At 39.1% G+C, this 25,689-nt stretch overlaps 1 protein-coding gene across 2 annotated transcripts; it reads right to left on the bottom strand.

Moving 5' to 3' along the window:
- Positions 1-227: 227 nt before the first annotated feature.
- Positions 228-25,689, bottom strand: DENR (density regulated re-initiation and release factor). Of its 2 annotated transcripts, none has more exons than XM_007489902.3 (8): positions 25,544-25,689; positions 22,556-22,670; positions 6,680-6,699; positions 5,998-6,082; positions 4,456-4,539; positions 3,142-3,258; positions 1,959-2,098; positions 228-1,517 (listed from the first exon to the last, which is right to left on the bottom strand). In XM_007489902.3, the coding sequence occupies exons 2-8, from the start codon at positions 22,659-22,661 to the stop codon at positions 1,473-1,475; spliced, it is 597 nt and encodes a 198-aa protein (XP_007489964.1). In that variant the 5' UTR covers positions 22,662-22,670; positions 25,544-25,689; the 3' UTR covers positions 228-1,472. The 2 variants fall into 2 exon arrangements, with proteins under 2 accessions (XP_007489964.1, XP_001364709.1); XM_001364672.5 differs by having other exon boundaries at positions 25,410-25,588.

The raw sequence follows: 25,689 nt of genomic DNA, 5'->3' as shown, positions 1-25,689 counted from the left end.
TGCACCACCCAGCTATCTGACTATAACTATGGAGAGATACAAATACTTTATACAATCTGTATTTGAAGCTACCAGTTCATACAGAAGAAAAACAGCTGCTTTCATTAGGCTGCTTCATCTTCCCAGGTTAATTATGGAAAAAATATTATGGGGCTAACTTATAAACAAAATTTGTTACTCATTTCAAGCAATTCATTGGATTTAGTCACAATTAAAGCTATGAAAGGTTAATCAAACTTCCATTTTAATGTCACAAACTCAAAAGTACACAAATATTATAGGCAAGGATCACTTTAATCCTACATTTTCCTGCAGTGACATCCATTGCTGGCCAAATATGAACTGAAAATGCATTTGCCATGGACCCTGAACAGTGAGTAGCTTTACAGGAAGTTCACAAGTTGACACAGCCACACAAAGCCACCTTTCAGCACCAATAGAATACATAACGCCACACAAGCTGAATGGGTCTCATGAATGTTTTCTTAAGACAGCTGTTAACTGATACCTGTTTAGTAAAAGTCGTACTTGATAGAAGTCTACTTTCTTAATTTACATCCTTACTATACATTGCTTCCGAGACCTTAATTTATAAAAAGGCCAATACATTTAGGATTTCAATTTGCATGGAACAGAAATACAATCAGCGTTTTTTTCCTGGGTACTAGATTTTCTAATAGCAACCTAAAATATGACATTTTCTTTTTTCCAATGTGCAATGCCTGGCTTAGGACCTTTATAAAAACAGTATAAATTTGTCTGATTTTACCACTAATAGTTTCCTGCTGGGGGGGAAAAAACATTTGCAAGTTGCTCTTTCCTAGACAGATATAGTTTTGATATAAGTATAAACAGTTATTAATTTTGTGACAATCTCATTCTTGCTTTATTTGTAGACAGTGGGAAGAATTTTCAACCTCTCACAGTGGCCCTATTCTTAAAATCAGCATTTTAATGAATGTATGAAATGGATTTTTGTTGGTAACCAAAAAATTAAGTCCACAACAAATTTACAAGCCTTCTTCCACCCAAGAGAAGGCTAACACACTGGAGACTTAAGGGAGAAGCAAAGAGCCTGGCTTTGGTAGTAAGAAATCCAAATTCCTTTAAAAAAATTGTGTAGTGAGTTGAAATAGCAATAAATGAGTTAAAATGCTCCCCACAAAAAGTCTAGAGTGTGCTGGGAAAATAAAATAAAAGTCAGTACCATATGACCAAAATTTTTTATTTAACTAAATCTCTATTTCATGCATAAGCATGATGGATTTCCCCAGTTTATTGGACTTTGGCAATTTAAAAAATAAAACAAAAGAAAAAAACACAAGCAGCCTTGTACAGAACAGTGAAATGCCAAGGATAAGGGTAGTCTACAGTTTTACTGTAGGATAAATATATATATTTTTAAAGGCCTCCCTCCCTTTGGCTACATCAACTATAACTTCAGGTCATTAAATACAGACAAATTTTTAAAATCACTTCTTTACTTCTCCAAGATCCTCAATGCTGTCATCATCCACCTGCAAAACACAGATTATTTCATGAGTTTTCAAGTAAGCGAAGGGATTTGGTTTATAGTGATAAGATAAAAAATTCAGAGCTGGAAGGAGTCTTTAAGGGTCATCTAGTCTGGTATTTTAATTTTACAGGTGAGAAAATTGAATTAGGAATGGGTATGAAGTAGGGAGAAATTATCCAAGCCAGCATCACACAAACCAGTAAAACGAAGTCCTTTCACAGCTGGGAGCTGAAGCAATCATTGAGAAAAACATTCTTACTTTAGAATCAAAGAATCTGAGGCTGGGGGAGGGCAGGCTGGCAGTTGTTGGGAAACAGGGCACAGGAGGGGGAATATTTCCCTTAAGGCCAGTCAGTGGAAAAAAATTCAGATTTCCTAAATGTCTATTCAATGTTCTTGTCACATTGCTTCTCTTTCAGAGTACAGGACTTCATATACTCACCTCTGGCCACTTTTCTTGAATTACATCAATAATGTCATCTGTAAAGTCTCCCTGAATGATGATTTCATCCTCCCCTGTAACTGAGGCACCACAGGAGAATTTCTGAGCAAAAAACCTTTGTGCTTCTTTAAGGTCAATCTCTGTCAAAAAAAAAAGAGAGGGAGGGAGTGAAGAGAGTAGAATGTAATTGGGTGTCACAAATCTTTTCAATTTTGACATTAGTCTGACTTGAAATTTTAAAAAATAATCAATTTATTTTTTATATATCAATTTACTATGTATTTATTACTTAATGCATTCTGTTATCCTTTAAAAAAAAAAGATCACTGAACCACAATTGTGACCAGTTTTTATGATTTGATCTATTTTTAAGGTCACATGAAACTCCATTATTTGAAAAACAACATCACACACACACTCTCTCTCTCTCTCTCTCTCTCTCTCTCTCTCTCTCTCTCTCTCTCTCTCTCTCTCTCTCTCTCTCTCTCTCTCTACGTGTGCATAATACAGAATATATATAGTAGGGGAAATCAGGGACACATTGATTATATACACACTCCAAACCAGAATAAATATCATTTACTTGGTCTTTTTTTTTGTTTTTAAAGGAAAAAAAGAGGAAACATTCACCAGCAGAGAAACAGACCTTAATATTTATAATGAGGTCCAGTCCACTGTTTTGCAATCCGTGTTGTCACACAGAGACCTTGGTGAAATTTTTCACCCCAGTCTCACTACTTGTTCAAGGCCTCCAGGGACTGAAGGAGTTGTGAAGGCAGGTCATTCTGCTGCTACCCGCCTTCCCTCACCCTCCATGCCACTCACAGAGGGGATGAGCCACTTTGCAACCCTTTGCCACCAACCCTGTAGAGGACAGAGGAGCAGCATTGGTAGGCTTCAAAGGGAATCCTAGCCAGCCCTCCTCATACTGAGCTAAGACTTCCCCTTAACAGGAACCTAAAGGAAGGGAAAAGATTCCTAATGGCCTCCAATGCAAAGAGATATCAATTTCTCAAAAAAGTTCTGATTTAAAAGCCAGAATTCCAAAATCACTCTGATTTTTTTTTTAATTTCTCAGGAAAAAAAACAACCAGGTTTGTGAAGGTTTCTTACTAGCTGACAAAACAGATAACAATGCCATTCAAACCTGGGTTCTCTGACATGTATTTAAACTTGAACTTACCAAAAGTTGCAAGGCCACACACTCTTGTGACGTACTTCTTCTTTGCTCTAGGAATTTTGGCTATCGTAACCTTTTGCGGTACTGTCTTCTTTTTCTGTTTGATTTGACCCCTTCCACCTTTATTTTAATAAGAGAGCACCATGTTACTTGTTACTTGGCAAAAACAATTAAAGTATCAATTCAAACCTTTAAATTTGCTATTTCAAGAAAATTATTGAAAAGAGTGAGATTTGTCTATTTCTTTTCCCTAATACAGGATCATGTACACATGCATATTCATTATAAATACTCTCATTTTTAAAGCAATTATGAAAAAATCACTTATGGGACAGATTTTGCCATACTTCCCTCCTTAATATAAAACAAACACTAAGCAGATTTCAAATGTTTATTTGGTTTCATTTATTTTTCCTGTATTTTAAGAGGAAATTACCTTCTTTGAATAGCAACCTCTTAAGCCATTAAATGAAGGGGGATGAGGGGAATGGACTAAATTATCTTTAAGGTGCCTTTCTAGTCTCTTTATGACTAATGACTATGAAACCTAAAATAACCATTCACAAGAATTAACTCTTGATGACCATTAAGTAGCATTTATGCTTGGTGACATGGGAAATGGCTATATATTAGCATTTCTCAAGTCCCAGTCCTATTTTTTTTTTTAACAGAAGGGTTTTGACCTACTTTCTTGACTACTTTGCTTTATGTGAAACAAGTAATTGAAAACAGCTTTTATTAAATACAAACGGGACTCTACATTAAAATAATTTTCATACTCGGTTGATTACTTATTTCAGAAACATATATTCTCCAAAAGCATCAACAGATAAGAGCTCTTGGCTACATACTTAGAGGCTGAAAAGACCAAGTCCAGTCTTGTTCAGACACATTCTAATTAAAATGCATTTCAATAAAAACAAAAGCAGCACTGACCTGACTCTAATTTATATGGGTATCTGAATACTGAGGCAGCTTGAATTTTTCAGTTTATAAACAGGCTGACTGCTCATCTGACACGAACAAAGGGAGGACAAAAGAAGCTTGTTTCCTGAGGTCCAATTTGGCTCATTGAAAAAACACCCAAATTATGCTAGATTCAATGCCTTCCTAGGAACTGTAGTGTCATAATATCCTTGGATAATCTCATGCATGAGGAATTACAGTAATAGTTGGCAACAGAAATGATTTACTCAAGGAGCACTTTCACTGAAGGATCTGCAAACTGGAGATCTTATTTTCCTCCCTCCTAATTTCCACCAATGAATGGACATCAGATATAGAATGAACCCAAATGAGAGTCTACTCAGGCCTTGCCTCTCTTTTGCTTTTTCTTCTCTTCCTCTTCTCCTGCTGTTCCTTGGCCTTCCCCAATCCCAGGTTCTTGTTTAGGTGAATTTTCTGTATCCAAAAAAGCAACCATGAAAGCATTAGTATCTTTCTTTCACATTTACACAAAATCTCTACAACCCTTTTTACACCTCTAGAAAAGCAAAAATAACCTCATGTATAAAGTGGTTTTTATTTTATGTCTACATTAAGGAGAAAATCTAGTATAAACAACCCAAATGATTAAGCTCCTAACTGGTCTAATTCTGAAAGCCCTTCAAGTTATAGATACAGAACTCACAGGAGAAGAATAAAACCAGCAAAGTCTTAGAGAACAGGCATTTAGTAAGTGTGTGTTGAACCAGTTTTGATGAATAAGCTCACCAAAAACAGTCTGAAAGGAGGGAAAAAGACTATAGGCTCTGTACACAGGCGATACTTGAAGGAAAATGCTTATCTTCTTGTAAAGACAGAGAACTGCTCCCTTACAAGGCCATGATCAAATGTAATAGCACTTTCCCTGAGAGGTTTGAACAGAACAGACCAACTTTGGGGTAATAAAGATTAAATTCTAGTTCTACTTCTCTGCTTAACAGGTAATTAATGCCCCAAACCCCACATAATACTTGGGAATCTAGAGCCTAGAGGTCAAGGTAAGCCATAGTAGAAACTCAAACTCAGAAGTACCCAGGTCAGGCAGCAACTCCAGCCCCCCCAAATACCTAGAGAGCCAAGAGCTCCACAGGCATTGGCAGGATGGTCCAAAGGAGTCAAGTAGGAAACTCTATAACAACTGTGTTCCAGAGCTGGTGCCCAATCATATATATACAAAGTGATTTTTTACACCAGCTCCTTTGGACCCATAAACCAGTCTTCTTCCCTAGCCACCTACCAATCCATGCTATTCCCAACCTTGGATGGAAATCATCAGGAATTTGATTTTTAGATTTCTGCCTAAATCATTTAACCTGTCAAAGCATGAACTTCTCTTCTTATACAAGACTGATATATCCTATTTCAAAAAGATCAGAGATAATAAGTAATGAATGGTTCTTAAATGAACATGAATTACACTGACTAAAAAAGTCTTATAAAATATTTACCCCTTACAGAATTAAAAAAAATTATACTCAGCCCATATTATTGACTTTAACAAAATCTTTTATTTATTGTATGTTTAGATTTTAGCTGGGTATTATCCCACTAAACATAAACTTTATGATATTAAAAGTTATTAGGTTTTAGGGCAGCTAGGTGCTACAGTTCATAGAGTACCAGGTCTGAAGTCAGGAGGGCCAAGGTTCAAATCTGGCCTTAAACACTTCCTTCCCAGCTGTATAACTCTAGGCACATCACTTAACCCGATAACTGCTTAGCCCTTACTGTTTTAGAATCAAGTTGTATGAATTCTAAGACAAAAGGTAAGGGTTTTTAAAAAAAGTTACTGGGTTTTACTTACATAGGAGAACACACACACACACACACACACGCATGCTTGCTTTGATGACAGGAAAAGAAAAATGTTCTTACCTACAGTGAGTTTTGCAAACTCATTTGGAAAATTCTTCTCTAACCACTGTCTACATTTAGCAACATCAGGCATATATTCACAGTACTAAAAGAAAAAGACCAAATTTCACTATTACACGAGACAACTCTGTACATTATTAAACTCTTTTAATTTACATGCCACAATTATATCCAGTGAGGAAACAGTAACCTCCCCCACTTGAAATCTAAATTCCAATGTGAAAAGAACTAAAGGAAATCAGAAATCTAAGATAATCATGCCCTATCAGTTATTTTGTGAACAGAACTAGGAATAAAGGAGGAGGTGGCAGGACAAGGAAATACAATGAAAATAAGATATTTACTTGATTTTCAATGTCTTCTCATTTGTCTGCTTCTCAACAATCTGAGTTGCATTAAAATCAATTTACTGTCTTTCTCAGTTGGCTATTGCCAAGTTTCATACAAAAATGTCAACTGAACAGCCAAATGGAACAAATTAATGAGGATGACTCAGAAATGAAGGGAAAAGAAATTTTCATACATCCACGAGACCATAAAATCACTCCAGAGGTTTAATGTTAGTGACCAATCAATGGTAGAAAATGAAAAACAAGCCAATTAACAATTTTGTAAGATGATTCAGGAAATGAGAGCTCCAAAATACATTAGTAGAAGATCCCAGAGTATGAAGAAGACTTACCTCTGTCGGTAATGAACAGACTAGGGAAAGAACAAAAAGATTTGGGATTAATTTTGTGTTTGTTTCATTCCTCACTCCCCCAACCCCCTAAGAATGTTATAGAATATTTTTTCAAATCATCTTCTATTAGTGTGGAAACCCAGTGTCCAGAACTCCTCTCTCAAGTCTAGTCTAATGAGCAATTAAAAGTCAGGTTCCACTGATAGACCAAATACGGCTTCTCCATTAAAATACTGTCAGTTATTTCATGTTGCTCAATAATTTACTCCATATCTTGTTCACAAAGGGTCATAGGTACTGCATGTGTGATTTTAATGGTGTAGGGAGACTCCATCGTGAAGATCAGCACCTTCTCTGTCAGACTCTCCTATCAAATGGCCTTCAACACCCACCCATGATTACATGGCTAGGATGAATCAGAAATAAAGACTTCCTGTACTGAAAACCAGCCCTTGCTTTGTCACAATGTATAGAACAACCTTAAATATAACTCTTATTACTTTCTAATATACATAAGTTTTCTTTTATCCTTCACATTATCATTCAGTAGCTAGGATCAGAGAATTGCAGAGCTGAAATAAAATGAAGAAAGCAAATAAAATCAAATCCCTTATTTTGCAGATGGTGAAACTGAGGCCCCCTCAAATCAAGTGACTTGTCCATTGGTTACCAACAAGGACACAGGTGGGAGGCAGAAGCAAGCCTATAATAATACAAAGGTTCTCTATTCTTGGTCTGGTTATTAGTTCCAGTCCATTCCATGGTAATGTCCATCTCCCCAGGTAATGTCCTGAGCTTCACGTACCGTGAGAATGTGGCAATTCAACCATGTTTTCAAAAGATAGGAGTCAAATTCAATTTAGATAGAACTTCAGGTAAGAAAGGAACTCAGAGCCACCTACGAGGCTTATACTGCAGATTCACTCTTTGATGCATCTAACAAATAATATGTAGTCTTTGCCTAAAGACTTCTAGTGAAGAAGAGCCTACTATCTCTCAACAAGCCCAGGCCACTCTGCAGGAGATTATTTAAAGCATTTTCCTTATAACCAAAACTAAATTTGCCTCTCAGAAAGTTCCATCAAGTATTCCCATTCTGCTCTCAGGGATATTTAGAGAAAGTCTAATCCCTGTTCTACATAGTAAGCATTCAAACACTGCAAATGAGCTAGCAACATCTCTCATTTCCTTTCTTCTTTGGACATTTGATTTCCAGATTCTGTGGAAGAAAAGAACCTGAATGAAGTAAAAAGGAAATTATGCAGGTAACCCAGAGGGGGAGAGAGGTTTGACAAGTGAAGGTCAGAGGCTGAATTGAAGGTGACAGGGAAGTGAGGAAAATGTGAAGGACAATCTCTAGGCTCACACACTAGCCCAGATTCTACTTCAGGATCGAAAAAAGAAAAAGATCAAGGCTAGAAAGGGATTAAGGAACACCAAGAAGAATTAGAGAACAGATCCCGAGGAGGCAGACTCAAGAAGGAAAATGGAAAGGTTGTTGGTAAGACAAGGCAAGCTAAGAAAAGGTGGGTGAGACAATTATTAGAAGGTAAAACAAACTGAAAGACGAGAATGATTGGGCATGTGAAAACAGTGAAAGGTAGGGGTTGATGGGTATGGCTACCAGTTATAGAAAAGGAGTAATGCTATCAAGTTATTAAGCAATAAAAATTGGCTAGTTTGAACTAGGTGCTTAGAGTGCACTGGAGAATATATATAAGTAGTTTTAAAAAAACATTGAAAATTTCAACTATTATGGAAAGAGGAGACTGCAGTGGCTTGCACAAATGAGTGATGTTTGTGATTCTGCCACAGCAGAAAAACTGTCATCTGGGTTACTGGTGTAGTCTAATCTCTTTCATAGAGCAAAAGGTGAAGAGACTCAAAGACTGACACTGCACACTCAAGGCTGCTAAGGAGAATGGACATTCATTCCTAAAGAATGGAAAGGAGGAGCACAGCTTTGATGGGGGAAAAGGGATGAAGGTGGGGAGGGGATATCTAAAATGAAAAAACGGGAGACGACTGTTGTCAGAATGCAGGAGAGTAGAAGAGTGTTATCCAAAGCGGAAGAAGGAAAAGGAGAATGCCACAATTACAGCTTAAAAATAAATGAGAGGCTCTTTCAGAAGACAGAGGTGGATACTCTAAGGAAGAAGCAATTACTTAGCCCTCTATGAATGAGAGAGAGGCTTGCAGGTAAGAGAACATGCAAATCATCTAGCAAAGGTCAGACAACAAGAGGCCATCTTTCTGCAAGCAGACCATCATGCATCTTTCAGATACACCCTTTTGGCTTTGCTCTGCCAGAATTGGAGCTTCTGCTGTGGTGATGGTTTAAAATCTTCCAAGGTCCACTATATCTAGGAAGCGCTGGCCATATTTTACTTTACTTCCTGCCCATCTTCTTTAAGAATTGCAATTAATATAAAAGAACTCCAAATATTACATTTAATAATATTTATTAAAATAACTAAAAACAAAAGCTAAAGTAAAAAGGGAGCTAACTCAAGCTGGTCGTGAGAGAAGAGAGCGAGAGTGGGGAAAATTCAACTTAAACAATAATATAACAATGCTAACGTGATCAAAGGGAAAAGGATTCTTGGGTAAAGAAAAGAATCTTCTCTTCTATGGGTGTACTCACCATTGCTTTAATCTTCCAAACTAAAATAATCCTCCCTAGCTATGACTCCTTTATGTGTTGCCTTCCCCTATTAGACTCAAGACAGAGACTTTTATCCTCAACATAGAGCATGTTGCTTGGCAGAGTGCTTAAAAAAATCCTTTTTCTTCGTTCATTCATTCTGATTGGATGGAAGGGGATAAAGGAGAGTTAAAGATAACATCAAAACAGGGGAGAGTGGAAGGTATGGTGGTCCCAACAGAAATTGGAAAGTTAAGAAAGGGGGATGGATTTGGAAAGATGGTGAATTCTATTTTGAACAGGTAGAATGGAAGACCTCAACAGGGTATCCAATTTAAAATGTCCAACAAACAGAGGGCAATGCAGAATTGGAGGTCAAGAGAAAGACTTGGAAAGTCTTCATACTTCTCTTTTGCTCAAAATATGTTTTTTCTTACCTTTTCCTGTGTGACAATCTTCTATTTTCCAATTTCTTGATTTATGTTATGATTCACCATAGCTACTTCAGGACATTTTTCTTCCCTTTCCTCCATATTCTAGAATTTTGAAATTTTCCTTCTGACTAAAACCCACTTCTGTTTCTGTCTTCTCTCATATAATCTTATTCTTCACCTACACTGTGACCTCCAATACCTTGGCTCCTCAATTCTCTCCAAGGTCACCTTTCCTGCACTAGTTACTCTCTTCTCTTATTTCCATCTTGATGAACCAATTCAACCCTACATTGTTTTCCTCTCTTGAATCCCTACTCCCCTAACCCCCATATCATATCATCAATTATACTCAGCTAATAAGCACCTCAGCCTTGGGTTACTGCCACCATTCATTGACCTTTAGTCCTACACACATGTTGCTAAACTAAGGTAGAGAAAATCATATTTGTGACTTGTGAAGATTAAATTTAACTCTCCCTTGCGTATAACAATGAAATTAATTAATTCTCCTCTGATTGTGATGATTAAATTGTAACCCCTGACTATTTTTAGAATATTTTTTTAGACTATTTTTTTAAATTTTATTTTAGACTATTTTTACTTAAAGTGGAATATGGAGATCTGCCCATTTTTAGATCTAATGACCCCATTTACACTTGAGTGGGGGGTCTGTGACCCACTTGTGCGATAGTGGGTGACATATCAGAATTGACTGATTTGCCTTCTGGGCAGTCCTAGAGCAGAGTGTCAACTGTGAATTGGTAGACAGAGAATTAGGGGAAGGCACAGGAAGTGAGGCAAGAGAAAATGTCGTTAAAAGGGAGTGACAATTTCCTGAAAGGAGTTCAATTCTTCATGCTTTCAAGTTGAGGCTGAAGAGGGGCAGAAGGATCTGCTGACTGGACCCGAGAACCTGTTCCTTTAGACTGACACATGGTGAGTGAAAAGCAGACTCTTAACTGCTGGATATTCAGAAGAGACTAACCCCAGGAGAACCTATCCTCTTAAGAGAGATTCCCTATTTACCCAGGGCCTTGGCTACAAGGGCAAAGGCTCCTCTGGTTAAGAACTAACTCTCCCCTGCCCAGGGGCTGGGAGTAAATTACTTAGTGTTTAGGCTAGATATTTTACCTTATCTTCTCTCTGATTTCTTATTTCACTCTTTCTACATTTTGTAAACAAATTGTAAATAAAATCTCTTTGGAATTAATTAAATTCCTGGCAACTACACTCTTAAATAATCAAGTCCAACCCTTTTAAAATTAACCCCATTTCCCTCTTACAGACTATGAATTTATATTACATAATCTCCATTTAGTTCTTACCGTTGCTAGACAATCCTACTATACCTCCCTTATGAAATGCCTGTCAGGCACCTTAAGCTGGATGTCCAGTAGACATTTTTAACTCAGCATGTCCAAAACAGAGTTCATTATCTTTTGTCCTAAACCCAAATCCTCCTCGTGCCTTCCCTATTACTGTAAAGGTAACACTATCCTCTAATCCCTCAGGCTCATAACCCAGGAGTCACCCTGGATTCCTTGCTCTCAACCCCACTGCCATATCCAAGCTGTTGCCACCAAAGCTGATCAATTTCACCTTTGTGATATCTCTCAAATATGTCCCTTCCCTCCTGACACTGCCACACTGGTGCAGGTCCCCATTATCTCACACCTAGACTACTGCCAAGACTCTGCTGGTGGGTCTACCAGCCTCAAGTCTCTTCCCACTCCAATTCATCATCCCTTTAGTCTCTAAAGTGATTTTCCTAAAGAACAGGTCCAACCATATCACTCTCCTATTCAACAAACTCCAACAGCTCCCTGATGTCTTTAGGAGCAAAAATAAAATGCTCTTTTCAACACTCAAACATGACCTGACACTCCAGGCATTTTCTTAGGCTCCCTGAAATGCTCCCTTCTCCTCTGTTCTAACTACTGGCCTGCGCAAAACCCCTCTTAATTTTGGTGATTTCCCCCCTTTAATTATTTTATATTTATCCTGTCTATAACTTGCTTTGCATATACCCTTTGGCATGTTCTCTTCCCAATTAGATTATAAAATTCCTTGAGAGCAAGGATTATCATTTGCCTCTTTTTATATCTTAAGCACTTAGTACAGGGTCTGACACAGCAGTCCCTTCATAAATGTTTATTGATTACCTTCTCTTATATGAGAGAAATAAGCCTGCATTTTGAGCAGAAATACAATCATCATGTATCAATAGTCTTTCTCTTATCCATATTTACTACAACTTGTATTAGTCCTAATCTTTTTCTTGTAAAGCTACTTTAGAAAACTTCTATGGAAAACTGCTTTTAAATGTTAAATGTAAATACCTCTTTGACTCTATAAATACTTTGGTAGCTAAATTCCACTATTTTCTTACCTCTCACTTTATCTAAATTTATTAAAATAACCCTAAACTTCTATCTTAGAATTAATACTAAAGAATCAGTTCCAAGGCAAAAAGCAATAAGGGCTAGGCAATGGGAATTAAGTGACTTGCCCAGGGTCACATAGTTGGGAAGTGTCTGAGGTCAGATTTGAACACAAGAATACCTACCTCTAAGCCTGGCTCTTTCTTCACTGGACCACCGCATAAATGCGAGCTATTATAATGATTTGTATTGTGCGCACACACACACACACAGTTATGATGATGATGATACCCTTCTTAGATACTTCTCTATCCTAAAACTTTCTCTCTCTCCATTTCCCCAAGCATTCCCAGATTTTCATCTCAGATTCAATCTCTGACCTTCTTTATAATTAAAAGTTTCTTAATGGTCTTCACATTTGTCTTTCTTCAGCTCAAGTCTTTCTCCTTATGGTGTTCAGGAAATGTCAAGTCATTATTCTTATAACACTGAGTTATCCAACATCTGGATCCTGTTATTATTCTTCAATTTTCTGGCCTACAAGTCCTAAAGTGCAGGAGTTTTAACTTCCACATGCATAGTTTAGCAGGATCAGTAACCAGTTAGTGTTAAATTGCTTAATATAACATGCTGAGCTATCCTTAAAACTATGGTATTAGGAAATAAATTAAAATGCTTATTCTAATATATTTATTCTAAAAATCTTAGAAAATTTCTACTTTATAAGGCTAAAGTAGAAGTTATTCTGTTAGTCCTACATTATACCCACTGATCAATGCTTCACTCCTAACACTTCTGAGATCTACACTGAGCTCACTCACAGAGGATTCTTTTTTAACTCTCACCTTCCATCTTAGAATCAATACTGTGTATTAATCCTAAAGCAGAAGAGCGGTAAGGATTAGGCAACAGGGGTTAAGTGACTTGCCCAGGATTACATAGCTAGGAATGTCTGAGGCCAAATTTGAATCCAGGACTTCCCATTTCTGGGCCTGGCTCTCAATCCACTGAGTCACCCAGCTGCCCCCAGCAAGGGATTCTTCAACAAAGAAATAGCAAAGGGCAGAACTCAGATATCCAGCCTGGCTGGAAGGTTATAGGCTCTTTTCTCTCAAACATAACCTCAGCTCTATATCCTGCAAAGAATATAGGTCAAGCCTTTTTCATTCTCTAATAAGTAGGCTGAGGTTAGGGTTCTCCCTCAGTAGGATAGGTGAGGGCAGCAACTCAGGCTCCTTCTCAAATCATCCCAAGGGGGTGAAAAAAAAGAAAAAGAAAAACATATGCAACCAACAGAGTCAAATAATCCCAAGGGTGAAAAAAGCAGATTAGTACTTTCAATGAGATTTTGCCAATAATTAATTAAATAATTAAACTATATATGTACGTTTTGCATTTATGAGAGATGCAATCAGCAATGTAGTTTAGAATGGCAGGACACTTAATCTCTTTGAATAAAAAATTCATAAAATTCCTTTCCATTCCACCCAGAAGAAATCTTTGGCCACCACACCCATTCTCACTCTTTCCTTCCCTCTTTCTGTCTCTCTTTCCTCCCCCACCTTCTGAACTCTATGTCCTCCTTTACCACAATACAAACACTATCCTAAATATGGATTTCCATCCTCCTGTTTTGCCTTTCCTAGTCAGTCCACTAATAAATGATATTCCTAATGATCTCAAAACTTGTCAAGATCCCAAAGAACCATCCGAATGCCCCAAGGACAACTCCAGGATATGTGTGCTCCATCTCTCTCTTTAGAAAAGTACTATCATAAATCAAGTTCTCCCACTAAGCAATGAATGAAACTTTATTTTACTGGGTCCTGTAGAATGTAGGAACACTTAGCAAAGAAAAAATGGTAGGCCGATACTATCTTGATTTCTTGTGCTTGTGGGAGATGGGAGGAACACCTTAAAAGTTCATTGTCAAAGGATTCCTCATGACAAACAAATTCCTCTTTCAATATGTGAATGCCCTATGTGAAATTAAGCCTTATTCATACCTTGGTACAAATTATTTTGGTACATAACTCTTGGAATTTTTATTTGAATTGAAAAGGTAAAGTAAATCTAAGTGAGATGAGAGACTTCAACTTGCCAGAAAGGAGCATGAGCCTAAGAAGTATAAAGCAGTAAGAAGACAAAATAGGTGAAAAAATGGATTCAGAAAAAGGACAAAAAATTTTTTGCTCATTTTCCTCTTAACTAAAAACAAGACAGCATAATTTTGCCAATTGGCTTAATTTGAAAGGTCACAAGTCCCACAAACTAGCCCTAACCAAGTTCACATTGTATTTCTCTCTTCTGGGAGGAGTTGAGCAAGAGAGAGAATAAAGAGGATCCCAGATCTAAAGTTGGAGGGGACCTCAGGAGCCATCTTGTCCAACTTCCCCACATTTCAGAGGTGAGGAGCCTGTGACTCAGTTGAGTGACTTGTCTAAGGTCCAATAGATAGCCTGCTACTGTCAGAAACATAGAGAATGTTTCTCAAGAGTCCCCCTTCTCTGTCACCATCACCACACAATTTCTCCTACTTTGAGGTTTATTCCAGCTGTCTAAAACACTCTTCAGATCTGTTATAGCCAACTACAAGCCTGTGGGCCATCTCTCCAGGTTTCTCAAGGAAATGAGTACACTTGGCTCACTCTATCCCTCCTCTCTATCCCTGTCCTCATATGTGGAGACCTGATCGCATGCTTTCACATCTCCCTCAACACTACAACTTCCCCATTTTTTATACCCTCAGATATCATTATCTGCATCTTCATTCCACCTGAGACACAAAGATAGCATTGAATCCTTAACTATTGTAGCCCTTTCTTTGACCAGTCTTCTCTCTTTACATTTCTTCCTCTGGCTCATTACTCCTAAATCTATTTTACACCTGCTATGCCTCTGTCACTTCAAAGCTCCCAGGTCTCCCAATCTATAAGGTCTGCTCTGGCTTTCCTTTCTTCCCTTTGTAATCTTGATCATATACCTTTGCATGATTTACTTATCCTATTATAATTCAAGCCTTGCCAACACAAAGCTGGCTTATCCCCACCATCTACCTTCTCAGTTTCTGCTAACACTATATTGAACTCTGCTAGAAATCACTGACAGTAACCCAAGAGTCCACTCCAAATTTACGTTGTTTAATTTCAACCTGGCCTTCATGGCTTCAAAACTATCCTTTTATTCTTATCTGGTTGACCCTCCATTGTGTTCTGAACAACAACTATTCCCATCTAGCCATCTATAGTTCTCCCCACACCCCTATCTTCACTGAGAAAATCAAGGACATCACTCACTAGCTCTTCTCACTTATGCCATAGCTCAATCACTTCCCCTGCATCATTCTCTGTAGCATCCCAAGCATATTCACATCTATGAAATATAAATGACTGTATGATTACTGTGTCTCCAAGCATAAGGTTATACCAATGAGGTTTGTGAATGTAACCTTGAACTGGCCATGCGGCCCTTGGCTAAGACAAACTCATTAACATGCTTGGACTCAATTCCCCGAGAAAGCCTGGTTTGCAATCTACACGCCCAAAGGTGTTCCCTCTACCTTGCCACCCAATCTTAATTGTCTATATTTTGTGATGTGGGTACTACGTCCTTGGGAGTACCGCCCAAGCAGGACAGGATTAAATTCAGAGGCAATCCCATTAACTTCCTCTTGCCTCTTGGCCTTTCTCCCTTCCATGGAGCTCCACTGGGCTCCTCAATGACTATGTCTCTCTCCTCTTGACCTTCTCCTTCCCCGAGGCTGTAACCATGTCGGCCTGCATTTCCTATCTTAATCTCCTCATCCACCTCCTTTGTACTCATACTCTCCTATCAAAGGGATTGCCTGCCCTATCCAACCACTGACTTGTCCGTGGTTCTCGGTTCCTACCTCTCCTCTGGTCCCATCACAAAGGTGAGCCCCTTCCCTTGTGGGACCCTGCTGGTCAGGGAAGTCCATTAAGGAAAACCTCACAATTCTCTTGTCCTCTAATGCTTTCCACTGCCAAGGTCAACTTGGCATCTTGACCCCATCTCTTCCAGTAGTTTGCCCTGATTATGGCTGTTTTTTCTCATACTCAACTCTCTCCTTATCTATGCAATCCTACAATGTGACCACTTCTTCCTAAATCCTTTAAAAAACAAAACAAAACACACCATAATCTTTGCCTTGTCACCCCCTCAAACCAGTGTCTTTTGACTTCTTCTCTCTTTCAGTCAAAACGCCAGAGGGAGTTGTCCTTTCTCCATCTCCTCACTTCTCAACCCTTTGCAGTTTGATTTCCAACCACTCTACTGAAAATGCTTTCTTCAAGATCACTACCAATCTTTAAGGGCCAAATTTCAAGGTCTTTTCCCAGGTTTCATTCTTCTCGACTTCCCTGCAATTTCTGACATTGTCAACTGCCTCCTCCTAAATCCTCTCTCTGTCCTTGATTTCCATGCCATGGCTCTTCTTGGTTCTCCTCCTAGACTGCTTCCATTCAAACTCCTTTGCTAGATCATCATACTTCTCTCTCACCAAGTCACTTAAAAGTCCCCAAAGTTCTGTCCTAGGCCTTCTCCTATTTTCTCTCCACATTCTCTCTTAGTTATCTCCTAAGTTCATACAGATCCAACAGAAGAGATATTGCCATATAATCCTCTCCATGTCCATCTCCATCTTTAGTAAAGATAGTATAGTGAAGAGAATCAAGCCAAGTCAAAAAGATTTGGGTTGATGATTAGCAACAGTCTCTGGGAAGACCCTTTGGCTGAGGCCTCTGAACTCCCCCTGGCTCAGACCAGGCCGGAGCAGATTTTCTTCCCTTTCTCTCTCATTCTTAATTTCTTCCTTCTATTGTGAATAAACCACCATAAAATTCCATTCTGACTTGAGTATTTAATTGGGATTTAGAATTTAAATCCCTGGCGACCAAATAAAAAAATATATTCAGTCTCAACCCTAAATATCACCCTTAATAGAACACAAAAGACCAAAGTAATTAAGAGGGTAATGTGTCCTTATTTCCAAAAGGGGAAGAGAACTGTTTGTACATTTCAGCCTGGTGAATTGGACTTCAATTCCAACAAAATTTTTTAAATGGTTCACTAATGAAACAGTTGGTAAACATCTAGAAGAGGAAGATTTGTAAGAACTGATGCAAAGCAAGTAGAACCAGAACAATTCATAGAATGTTAACAACACTGGAAACACAACCTTCAAGGAAATGACTGACTGTGATTCCAGAGGACTCATATAGCCGCTTTTCCTGGCAGATAGGTGACACATTTTTGGCACATGGCAATGTGGGAATTTGTTTTGCTTGACTATGTGTAACCATTACAAGTGTTTTGTTTTTCTTTCCCATGGGGTAGGGAAAGGTGTATTTTTCATTAATTGAAAAAAAGTAGATTTAAATAAATTTAAAAGAAAAGGAAATTATTTTAAGGAACCAATGTCAACTATAGAGGAAGTCTCCAATAGAGTGCTCGACAATTAATAGATGACTTGAATAGAGGTATAAATAGTCATCAAATCCTCAGACAACATCAAAATGGTAGTGCCAACACATTGGATAAGTCAGGATTTTAAAATAGCTTAACAGGCTGTATTTGATGAAATTTAATGGTTATAAGAATACAATTTTCTATATGGGCTGGAAAAAAATCAACTTCACACAACTACTGTTTAAATGGCAGTTTGTCTGAAAAACATCTAAGGGTCTTAGTGGCCTAACAAGCTCAACGAGTAACTAATGTACTATGGCAGCTAAAATTTTGGGTCGAATTAAGAAAGACATAAAGATGTAACTTCCAGGAATAAACACAAGATAATACCTCTATACTCCTCATGAAACCACACCTCACATATGGATTATTTTTAAAGCTATTGATACAACAGAGAAGGCAAGGAGGATTGTGCAGGGCCTTGGGAATATATCATATTAGAACCAACTGAAAGAATCAGGGGTGATTAGCCTGAAGAGAAAACTAAATGGGATGAAACTCTTGTTGAGTATTTGAAGAACTGTCACAGAGAAGAAAGATCAGATTTATTTGTGCGTGAGAAGGAAATTAAGGGGACTTTAATCACGAGGATAGAATCTAAACTCTGGTGCTCTGGTACCTCCCTGGAACCAGTGGGAAAGCCAGCCATTAAGGTAGGGGACAATGAGGCAGGGACAACAAGGCAGGGCCACTATCCCCTGGGTAGCGTAAGGGAAGTAGGAAGGGCAAAAGCTGGCTCTCAAGGCATTAAGTATAAGAGCAAGTGGGCAGAAAGAAAGTTAGATAAACTGAGGCCAGAGCAGTTTGAACTGATCAAGGACTGCTGGCACTATTACGGAAGAGTACAGGCCAAAAGCCAGCTAAATGGAGAATATTTATTAGTCCTGTCTTAAGAGTGATCTATCTTCTCTCTCTCATCTTATCTTTTCTATTAATAAACCATTAAAATCTCTGGCTCAACTCCCCACTCTTACCTTAACATTCTGGTCCGAGAAGGCAAAAACAGGGGCAATGAGTGGAAGCAAAGGAGTAAATTTAGGTGAGATGTGTGAAGAACTTTCCAACAATTAGCACTGACTAAAAGTAAAATAGGCTACTTTGGGAGGTACTGAGTTCCCCTTCTTTGGAAGTCTTAAAGGAGAGCTTTGATAACCACTTATTAAGCATGTAGAAATCCTTTTGGATATGGGGACCACTGGGGTCCATTTACCCCTAAAGTTCTGAGATTCTGAAAAATATCTAGTACACACAGTGACCCCCAAAGATCCTCATATGTTTCAAAACTATCACATTAACATTTTATCTCTGGTCACTACACTTTCAATTACCAATTTTAAACACCAGAAAGGCAAAACAATATTTCTTTTCTTTTTTTTTTAAACCCTTACCTTCTGTCTTGGAAGAAACACTGTGTATTGGTTCCAAGGCAGAAGAGTGGTAAGGGCTAGGCAATGGGGGTTAAGTGACTTGCCCAGAGTCACACAGCTGGGAAGTGTCTGAGGCCAGATATGAACCTAGGACCCTGGTCTCTAGGCCTGGCTCTCCATCCACTGAGCTAACCAGCTGCCCCCCAAAACAATATTTCAAAATGCTGACAACCTCTGAGCTTTCTAACTTCTCACTAAAATGACTGCTTTTGTAATTTTATGCTCACACTAAGCTGAACATCTTTTGATATCAGTAAAGAAATTCTACTAAAGAACTTCAAGATACAAAAAGCCAGTTAAATGTCAAATAGTAGTAGCATTAACCCTAACAATATTCAAAGCATATTAAGACCCCTCATTAGGTTGCTGCCCTCTCTTCACTACTATATATTTTTACTCTGTAAGCTTCTTCTGAGTGTTTTATATAGGAGAGGCAACACAGCAGCAGCTAGATAACACAATGGATAGAGCATCAGGCCTGGAGTCTAGAACCTGGGTTCAAATCTGGCCTCAGACACTTCCTAGCTGTGTGACTGAGCAAGTCACTCCACCTCCACTGTCTAGCCCTTGCCATTCTTCTGTCTCAAAATTGATACTAATGTAGAAGATAAACTTTTACTTTTTTTTTAAATTGATAAAGATAAGGCCTAAACCAATGATTTCACTGTCATAGTGAACTCCTATATGAGAAAACTCCCCTTTACCAATCAATACAGATCAGCATCTTCTCTAAAAATGTCTAGTCTTAGAAAGTTGCTTCTAAATTGAATTTAAAAGAGCAAGAGGGAGGGAACAAGCATTTATTAAATGCATTCTATGTGTCAGGCACCGTGCTAATAAAAAGCACATTACAAACATCTCATTTAAGAGGGCAAATGTCTTTGCCCAGAGTTGCACAACTTGTATATGGGAGGCAGGCTTTGAACCCTGGTCTTTCTGGTTCCCATTCGATCACAATGCATCTTGTTAATTTAGGTATGAACTAAAAGTAGGACTTCACTGTCCTCCAATGGAAATTTCTTGGTCAGGTAAAGATCTAAAGAAAAATCTTGCCACATTGTTTTTACAAATTTTCCTTTTCTTTTCCTGTTTTAGGTGTTTGGAATGTACAGAAGAGGGATTAGATTTGTTTCACTATGACTGAGTAGACAGAACTAGGACCAATGGATGAGTAGAAATCAAAGATCTTTTGGCTCAATATGAGTAAAAATGTACTAATAATTTTGTTTTTGTTCAACTGTTTCAGCCATGTTGGTTTCTTTGCAACCCCATTTGGATTTTCTTGCCAAAGATAAAGGAATCGTTTGCCATTTCCTTCTCCAGTTCATTTTACAGATGAGTAAACTGAGGGAAACAGGATGAAGTGACTTTCCTAGCACCATAACTAGTGTCTGAGAGCAAGTTTGAGTTCAGGGCTTTCTGAATCTAGGCCATGTGCTCTGTGCACTGCGCCACCTAGCTGCCTAGCAGCTGCTAACAATTAGAGTTTAATAAAAATGCAATAGTCTTGCTATGTATCGAGTGGCTCACACAACAGGTCTCCACGGCTGGATATGATCATTTATCAGATACTACAGAGGAAATTCATACTTTAGGTACTGAACAGAAGGAGATGACTTCTGAGATCCCTTCCTGAGGTCTTGTAGGCAGTCAAATCCACTTAAGATAACACCTTCTGAATGCTGGAGTCACCTAGGGCTCAGTCTTTCTTCTGTTCCTCTAATCATAATCTATATCCCATCTGTTCTTCAGACTAGTAAGGACTCCCAAATCTACTCCTCCACACCAAAATCTAAAAATATCCAATGGATTTCTCTCCTTAGATAATATCTGAAACTCAAAATACTCAAAAGTCAAATTCATCGCCTTACCCTGCAACAAAGCTACACTTTCCAAATGCTTTATTTCTTTTAACGATAGTTTCATTTTTTTCCCAGCCTATAAACCTTGGCATCCTTTTTAAATTTCTTTTTCTTTCATCTTTTATATCTAAACTGGAAGTACATCTAGTCTGATCTTTGAAGCTTCTCAGGTTTGCCTCCTCCATTTCTATTGCCAAAACTCTAATCCAAGTTGTCATAATCACAAAGCTAGATTACGCTAATATTCCCTTGCCTCCAGGTTCTCCTCTCCTCTGTTCATAATGTACCACTTTCCCTACAAAGACTTTCATATTTGGAGCTGAAAGAAACCTTGAGAGCCATCCAGTGCCAACTCTCTGGGGCTGGTTCAACCCAGGAGGGAACCTTAGAACTCTGACTAGAGATCTTTCCCCTGTCCCACATTGCTTCCCCTTTGAGACAAACTCCTTGGTTTTTTCATTTTCATGTGTCCTAAATCCCTTCAAACATTTGGGTATGAAGGAGAAAGATGAGGATCTAGGGAAGACTGGTGGGGTGAAAGAGGAGGGAAGTAGTGAAGTCTACAAAGGAAATGGAGGAGTGTAAGGGGTATGAGAAATGGACAATGGAAGGGTGAGGGTCTAGAAAGTGAAGGGCACAATGTGGGTCCACCTTAGAAAGAGTGGTGTTGTTTTTCAGTAGTTTTCAGTTATGTTCCATCTCTTTGCAGCCCCATTTGGGGTTTTATTGGCAAAGATCCTAGAGTGGCTTGCCATGTCTTTCTTCAGCTCATTTTACAAATGAGAAAACTAAGGTAGAAAGGGATAAATAACTTGCCCAGGGTCACAGAGTTATTGTCTGAGGCCAAATTTGAACTCAGGAAGATAAGTTTTCCTGAATTCAGACTTGGCACTCTATCCATTTTGCTACCTATCTGTTCTAGAAAGAGTAATAGTAATTCTAACTTATACTAACATAGCACTTCAAAAGCATTTTTCATTCACAAATATCTCCACATTAGAAGTAATAAAAACACAAATACATAGATCTGTATTCACATAAACAAAATTCCATCCATTAACAATTTTAAGTTAATGTTATACATTTCAGGGATCTAAGATTTGGGAGTATAGGGACTCCTTCCATGGGCACAGATCACAAGCTTGATATGCCTCAATAATTGTGTGACCATGAGCAATAATAACCTTCCTGAACCCTTTCCTTATCTGTAAAATGGGGCTAATATTTTAAGTATCTCCTCTAAAAGGCTATTGTCAAGTTCAGTCGGTAAAGTATTTTCTGGACTTTAAAGTACTATACAAATGCCAGTTATTTTTATGCTTCAGAAGATGGTGTAGGGACATCGAGGTGGGTCAGTGGTTAGAGAGCCAAACCTAGAAACAGGAGATCCTAAAACCTGGTCTCAGACACTTCCTAGTTGTGTGATCTTGGGCATGTCACTTAACCCCCATTGCCTCGTTCTACCAGAATAGTATATAAGAACCCAGGGTCACCTCTTCATCAAACTAAGAGGTCCATGTAGAAATTTAGTGGAGGATTTTAATAAAAAATAAAAAATTTTGGAGGAATTCAGGATACATGAAAATGAAAAAAACAAACTGTTATTAATAATCCGGTGTAACAATGATATAACACACTTGCCTCCACAGTAAAGAACTCGAAGTGGGTAATCTGTGTCCGACTTGGTGTTGCTCTTCAGATCTCCTTTGCAGTCAGGGGCAGTGGACTCAGGAAGGTCTGTAGCCATCTCACAAACCTATAAGGGGAAAAGAATCAATTCCCTTAAAACACCAAACATGAAAAAGTAGTAACTCACTTTCCTCTTATATTTCTACCTATTTCAAAAGGGGTCATCTAGCAATAAACTGAAATAATGAGCCACAAAGGAGGTAATAAAGTTGGGCTAGTCACTTAACCACTCTGGGCCTGTTTTATCATCTGTAAAATGAGAAGACTGGACTTCCAGCACTCAATCTTAAGAATCTATAATCATATAAACTACTACACTACAAAAAGGATGATGGGATAGAGAAGGAAAACATCAGCTGGACAAGGGAGAAAATTCAGGAAAGTAAGGGAAAGGCAATGTTGAAAAATTCATAGGTGAACAGAAAGATGTGATCTGTAGCAAGACAATATGGAAAAAGCACTTGCTCCCCTTTTCTAGGCTTCAGTTTTCTCATTTGTAAAAGGAAGAGATTGGACTATGTGGTCTGTTGAGTCCTTTTCACCTCTCAAGTTTAGGGAGTCTGTGAAAGAATTGATAAGAATATGATCATAAAAAGATTTCTTATAGAAAGGACAAACTCGACCAGCAAGGCAGGAGGAGCGAGACAGCAGAGGATACTAGGCAAAGGCAGGAAGTGAAGTCAAAAGGAATGGATCCCAAACCCAAGTCTGTTACTATAAGGTCTATGTGACCGTGGACAAGTCATTTAACAACTGAGCTTTAATTTCCTCCTCTGTAAAATGCTGATTTAGACCAGATGACAATCTTTTCCAACTCTAAATCTAGGATGCTATGATGGTCTAATGGCTTTTTAAGTAGGGGAGAAAGAAATTATATGGGGGTAGGGAAAGGAGAGAAAAGATCAGAAGATTTTAGAAATAAAATTGGAATATAATTTAGAGGCCATTTAATTCCATGGGTTATTCATCTTACTTGGGTCATGGCAGTATGGTGAAACCTATGGGGCCCTTTTCAGAATTATGTTTTTTAAAAGCATAACATACAAAGAATAACAAAAGAAACAAATTATGTTGAAATGCAGTTATCAAAATATTTTAAAATATTAAAACATTTAAAAAAATTAAAATACTAAATAAACATTTCATGGACTCTAGTTAAAAACTCCCAATCTAATCTATTTTACTGATACCAGGAGTATGAGAAAGATGAGCAGCTACAGAGGGTCTCAAAAAGGAGGCAATGGAAAGAAGTAGGTGGGGTACAGAAGACTCAAAGAGTATAAGAAATCATGAAAGTCTATCACACCTGAGAGCTAAAAGAAACCAAACCCTAAAGAGGTTGAATAATTTATTCAATAAGAGGCTAAAGTTAAAAGATGAACTGGTGTGAGGGGATGAAGGGGAAAGCCAGGAAGAAGCATAAATTAATTTATGAAATCTTAGGGGCAAAGGTGATGGGAGTGTAGGGAGGAGAGAAGGAGCAGAAATGCAGGGAAAAGAAAGGTAATAAGAATAAGGAATAAAAGAATGAGAAGGATGAAAAAGGGACAAAGAACTATTCAATCAGTGGGGATTAATTACATAGTAAAGTATATGAAGGCTGTGTATAAAGGGCATCCTTCAGGCTTGAAAATGAGAATAAAAGGGCGAAGAAGACCAGGAGGTTTGAAGAAGGAAGAGAGATGAACAAGAGCTGAAGGGGAGATCAAAATTTATGAAGAAAGGGGAATGGAAAATCAGAGAATATAGCAAATGAGAAGAGAATAAAGTAAATAGAGGGTGTGAAGAACAGGCCTTCAAATCCAACCAACTCCTTCATTTTACAAATGAGGAAAGAGAAGGCCCAGGAAGCTGAGAAGCTGAGGGTATAAGAAGGTAAAGGGCAGAAAGCTGAAGGTTCAAAAGAAAGGAGGATTCAAGAGCTTAAGGAAAGGGAAGAGAAGGGTTGAAGCCTGAGGGGAAATTAAGGCAGAGTACAAAAAATGATAGACATTTATATAAGAATTGGAAGATTAAAAGGATCAAAGTCTATAAGGAGAATGGCAAGTCAGGAGATGCAATCAATTGAGAACTCAGGGTAACAGTTGTCCAGGCTGGAGCATCAGAGGTTGTGAAGGCGGGAAAGGTGAGGGGCTACGAAGTGGGGATCAGGAAGTGAGAGAAGGCAAGTAAGAGGGTACATAAAGGGTATGGAAAGGGAAGAGTGAGGGTCCATGAAGGGAATGGCGAATCAGAAGGTGTGAGGAATGGAAAGGAAATGGTGAATGTTTAGGAAGGGAATGGCGGAGGAATGTAAACTTGAGGGTAGAATGAAAGAGAAGAAAACGATTAGGGTCTAAGAAGGGAATGGAGACTCAGGGGGTGTGGAAGAGAAATAGGGAAAAGTTAGTATTTAGGAGGGGGGGATGAAAATTCCTCCAGATGTGAGGAATGAAAAGGGAGAGATGAGGGTCTGGTGGGGAGGGGAATGGAAAGTCAGGGGGTGTGAGGGTCTGGAAGGGAAGGATGAGGGTTTAGTGGGGAAGTCAGGGGATGGGAGGAATCGCAGGATGAGGGCGGGAGGGTGGGGTGTTGGAGCCTCAGGGGGTGTGAAGGGAAGGGAGTAGGTGGGGACCAGAGGCAGGGGTGCAAAAAGGCTGGGGGAGGGGGACAGGGCGGAAGCCGCGGCAGGAGCAGATGGGGGGGGGGGGGTGAGTGCGTGCGTGTACGCGCGCGTGCAGCGGGGTGCAGGCTCCAGCCCTGCGGCCTCTCGGGGTCCGCCCGCGCCCTCTCCCCGGCCCCAGTGGCCCCGCGGGGCCCCCGTTACCCAAGCGCTCGCACAGCCCCCGCTGCCTCTGGCTACTGGAGCGACACATGCAGCTTCCGCTCCCGGCCCCGACCCAGGCCCCGCAGTCCCGTCCACCCCGTGGTCCCGACCCGCAGCCCCACAGCCCCGCTCACGCGAGAAGCCGGTGCGTCCCGCGAGGCCGCCGGCGGCCCGGGGCTTGTCGCGAGAAGGCGGAAGCAGGGAAGAGCTTCGTGCGCACGCGCTGTGAAGGAAGGGGCGGGAGCGTGGGCGGGGCTGGTGGAGATCCTCGGTTACGACA

Source organism: Monodelphis domestica, chromosome 3 (assembly GCF_027887165.1).
Source record: "Monodelphis domestica isolate mMonDom1 chromosome 3, mMonDom1.pri, whole genome shotgun sequence".
Lineage (NCBI taxonomy): Eukaryota > Metazoa > Chordata > Mammalia > Didelphimorphia > Didelphidae > Monodelphis > Monodelphis domestica.
This window is presented reverse-complemented; position numbering and strand designations above follow the sequence as displayed.

Excerpts from the sequence above, each read along its gene's own strand:
- DENR (XM_007489902.3), bottom strand. The coding sequence starts at position 22,661 with ATGGCTACAGACCTTCCTGAGTCCACTGCCCCTGACTGCAAAGGAGAT. Across the intron at positions 6,700-22,555 it reads TCGAGTTCTTTACTGTGGAG|TCTGTTCATTACCGACAGAG; the intron begins GCAAGTGTGTTA and ends TTCTTTCCCTAG. Across the intron at positions 3,259-4,455 it reads GAAGAAAAAGCAAAAGAGAG|GTGGAAGGGGTCAAATCAAA; the intron begins GCAAGGCCTGAG and ends ATTAAAATAAAG.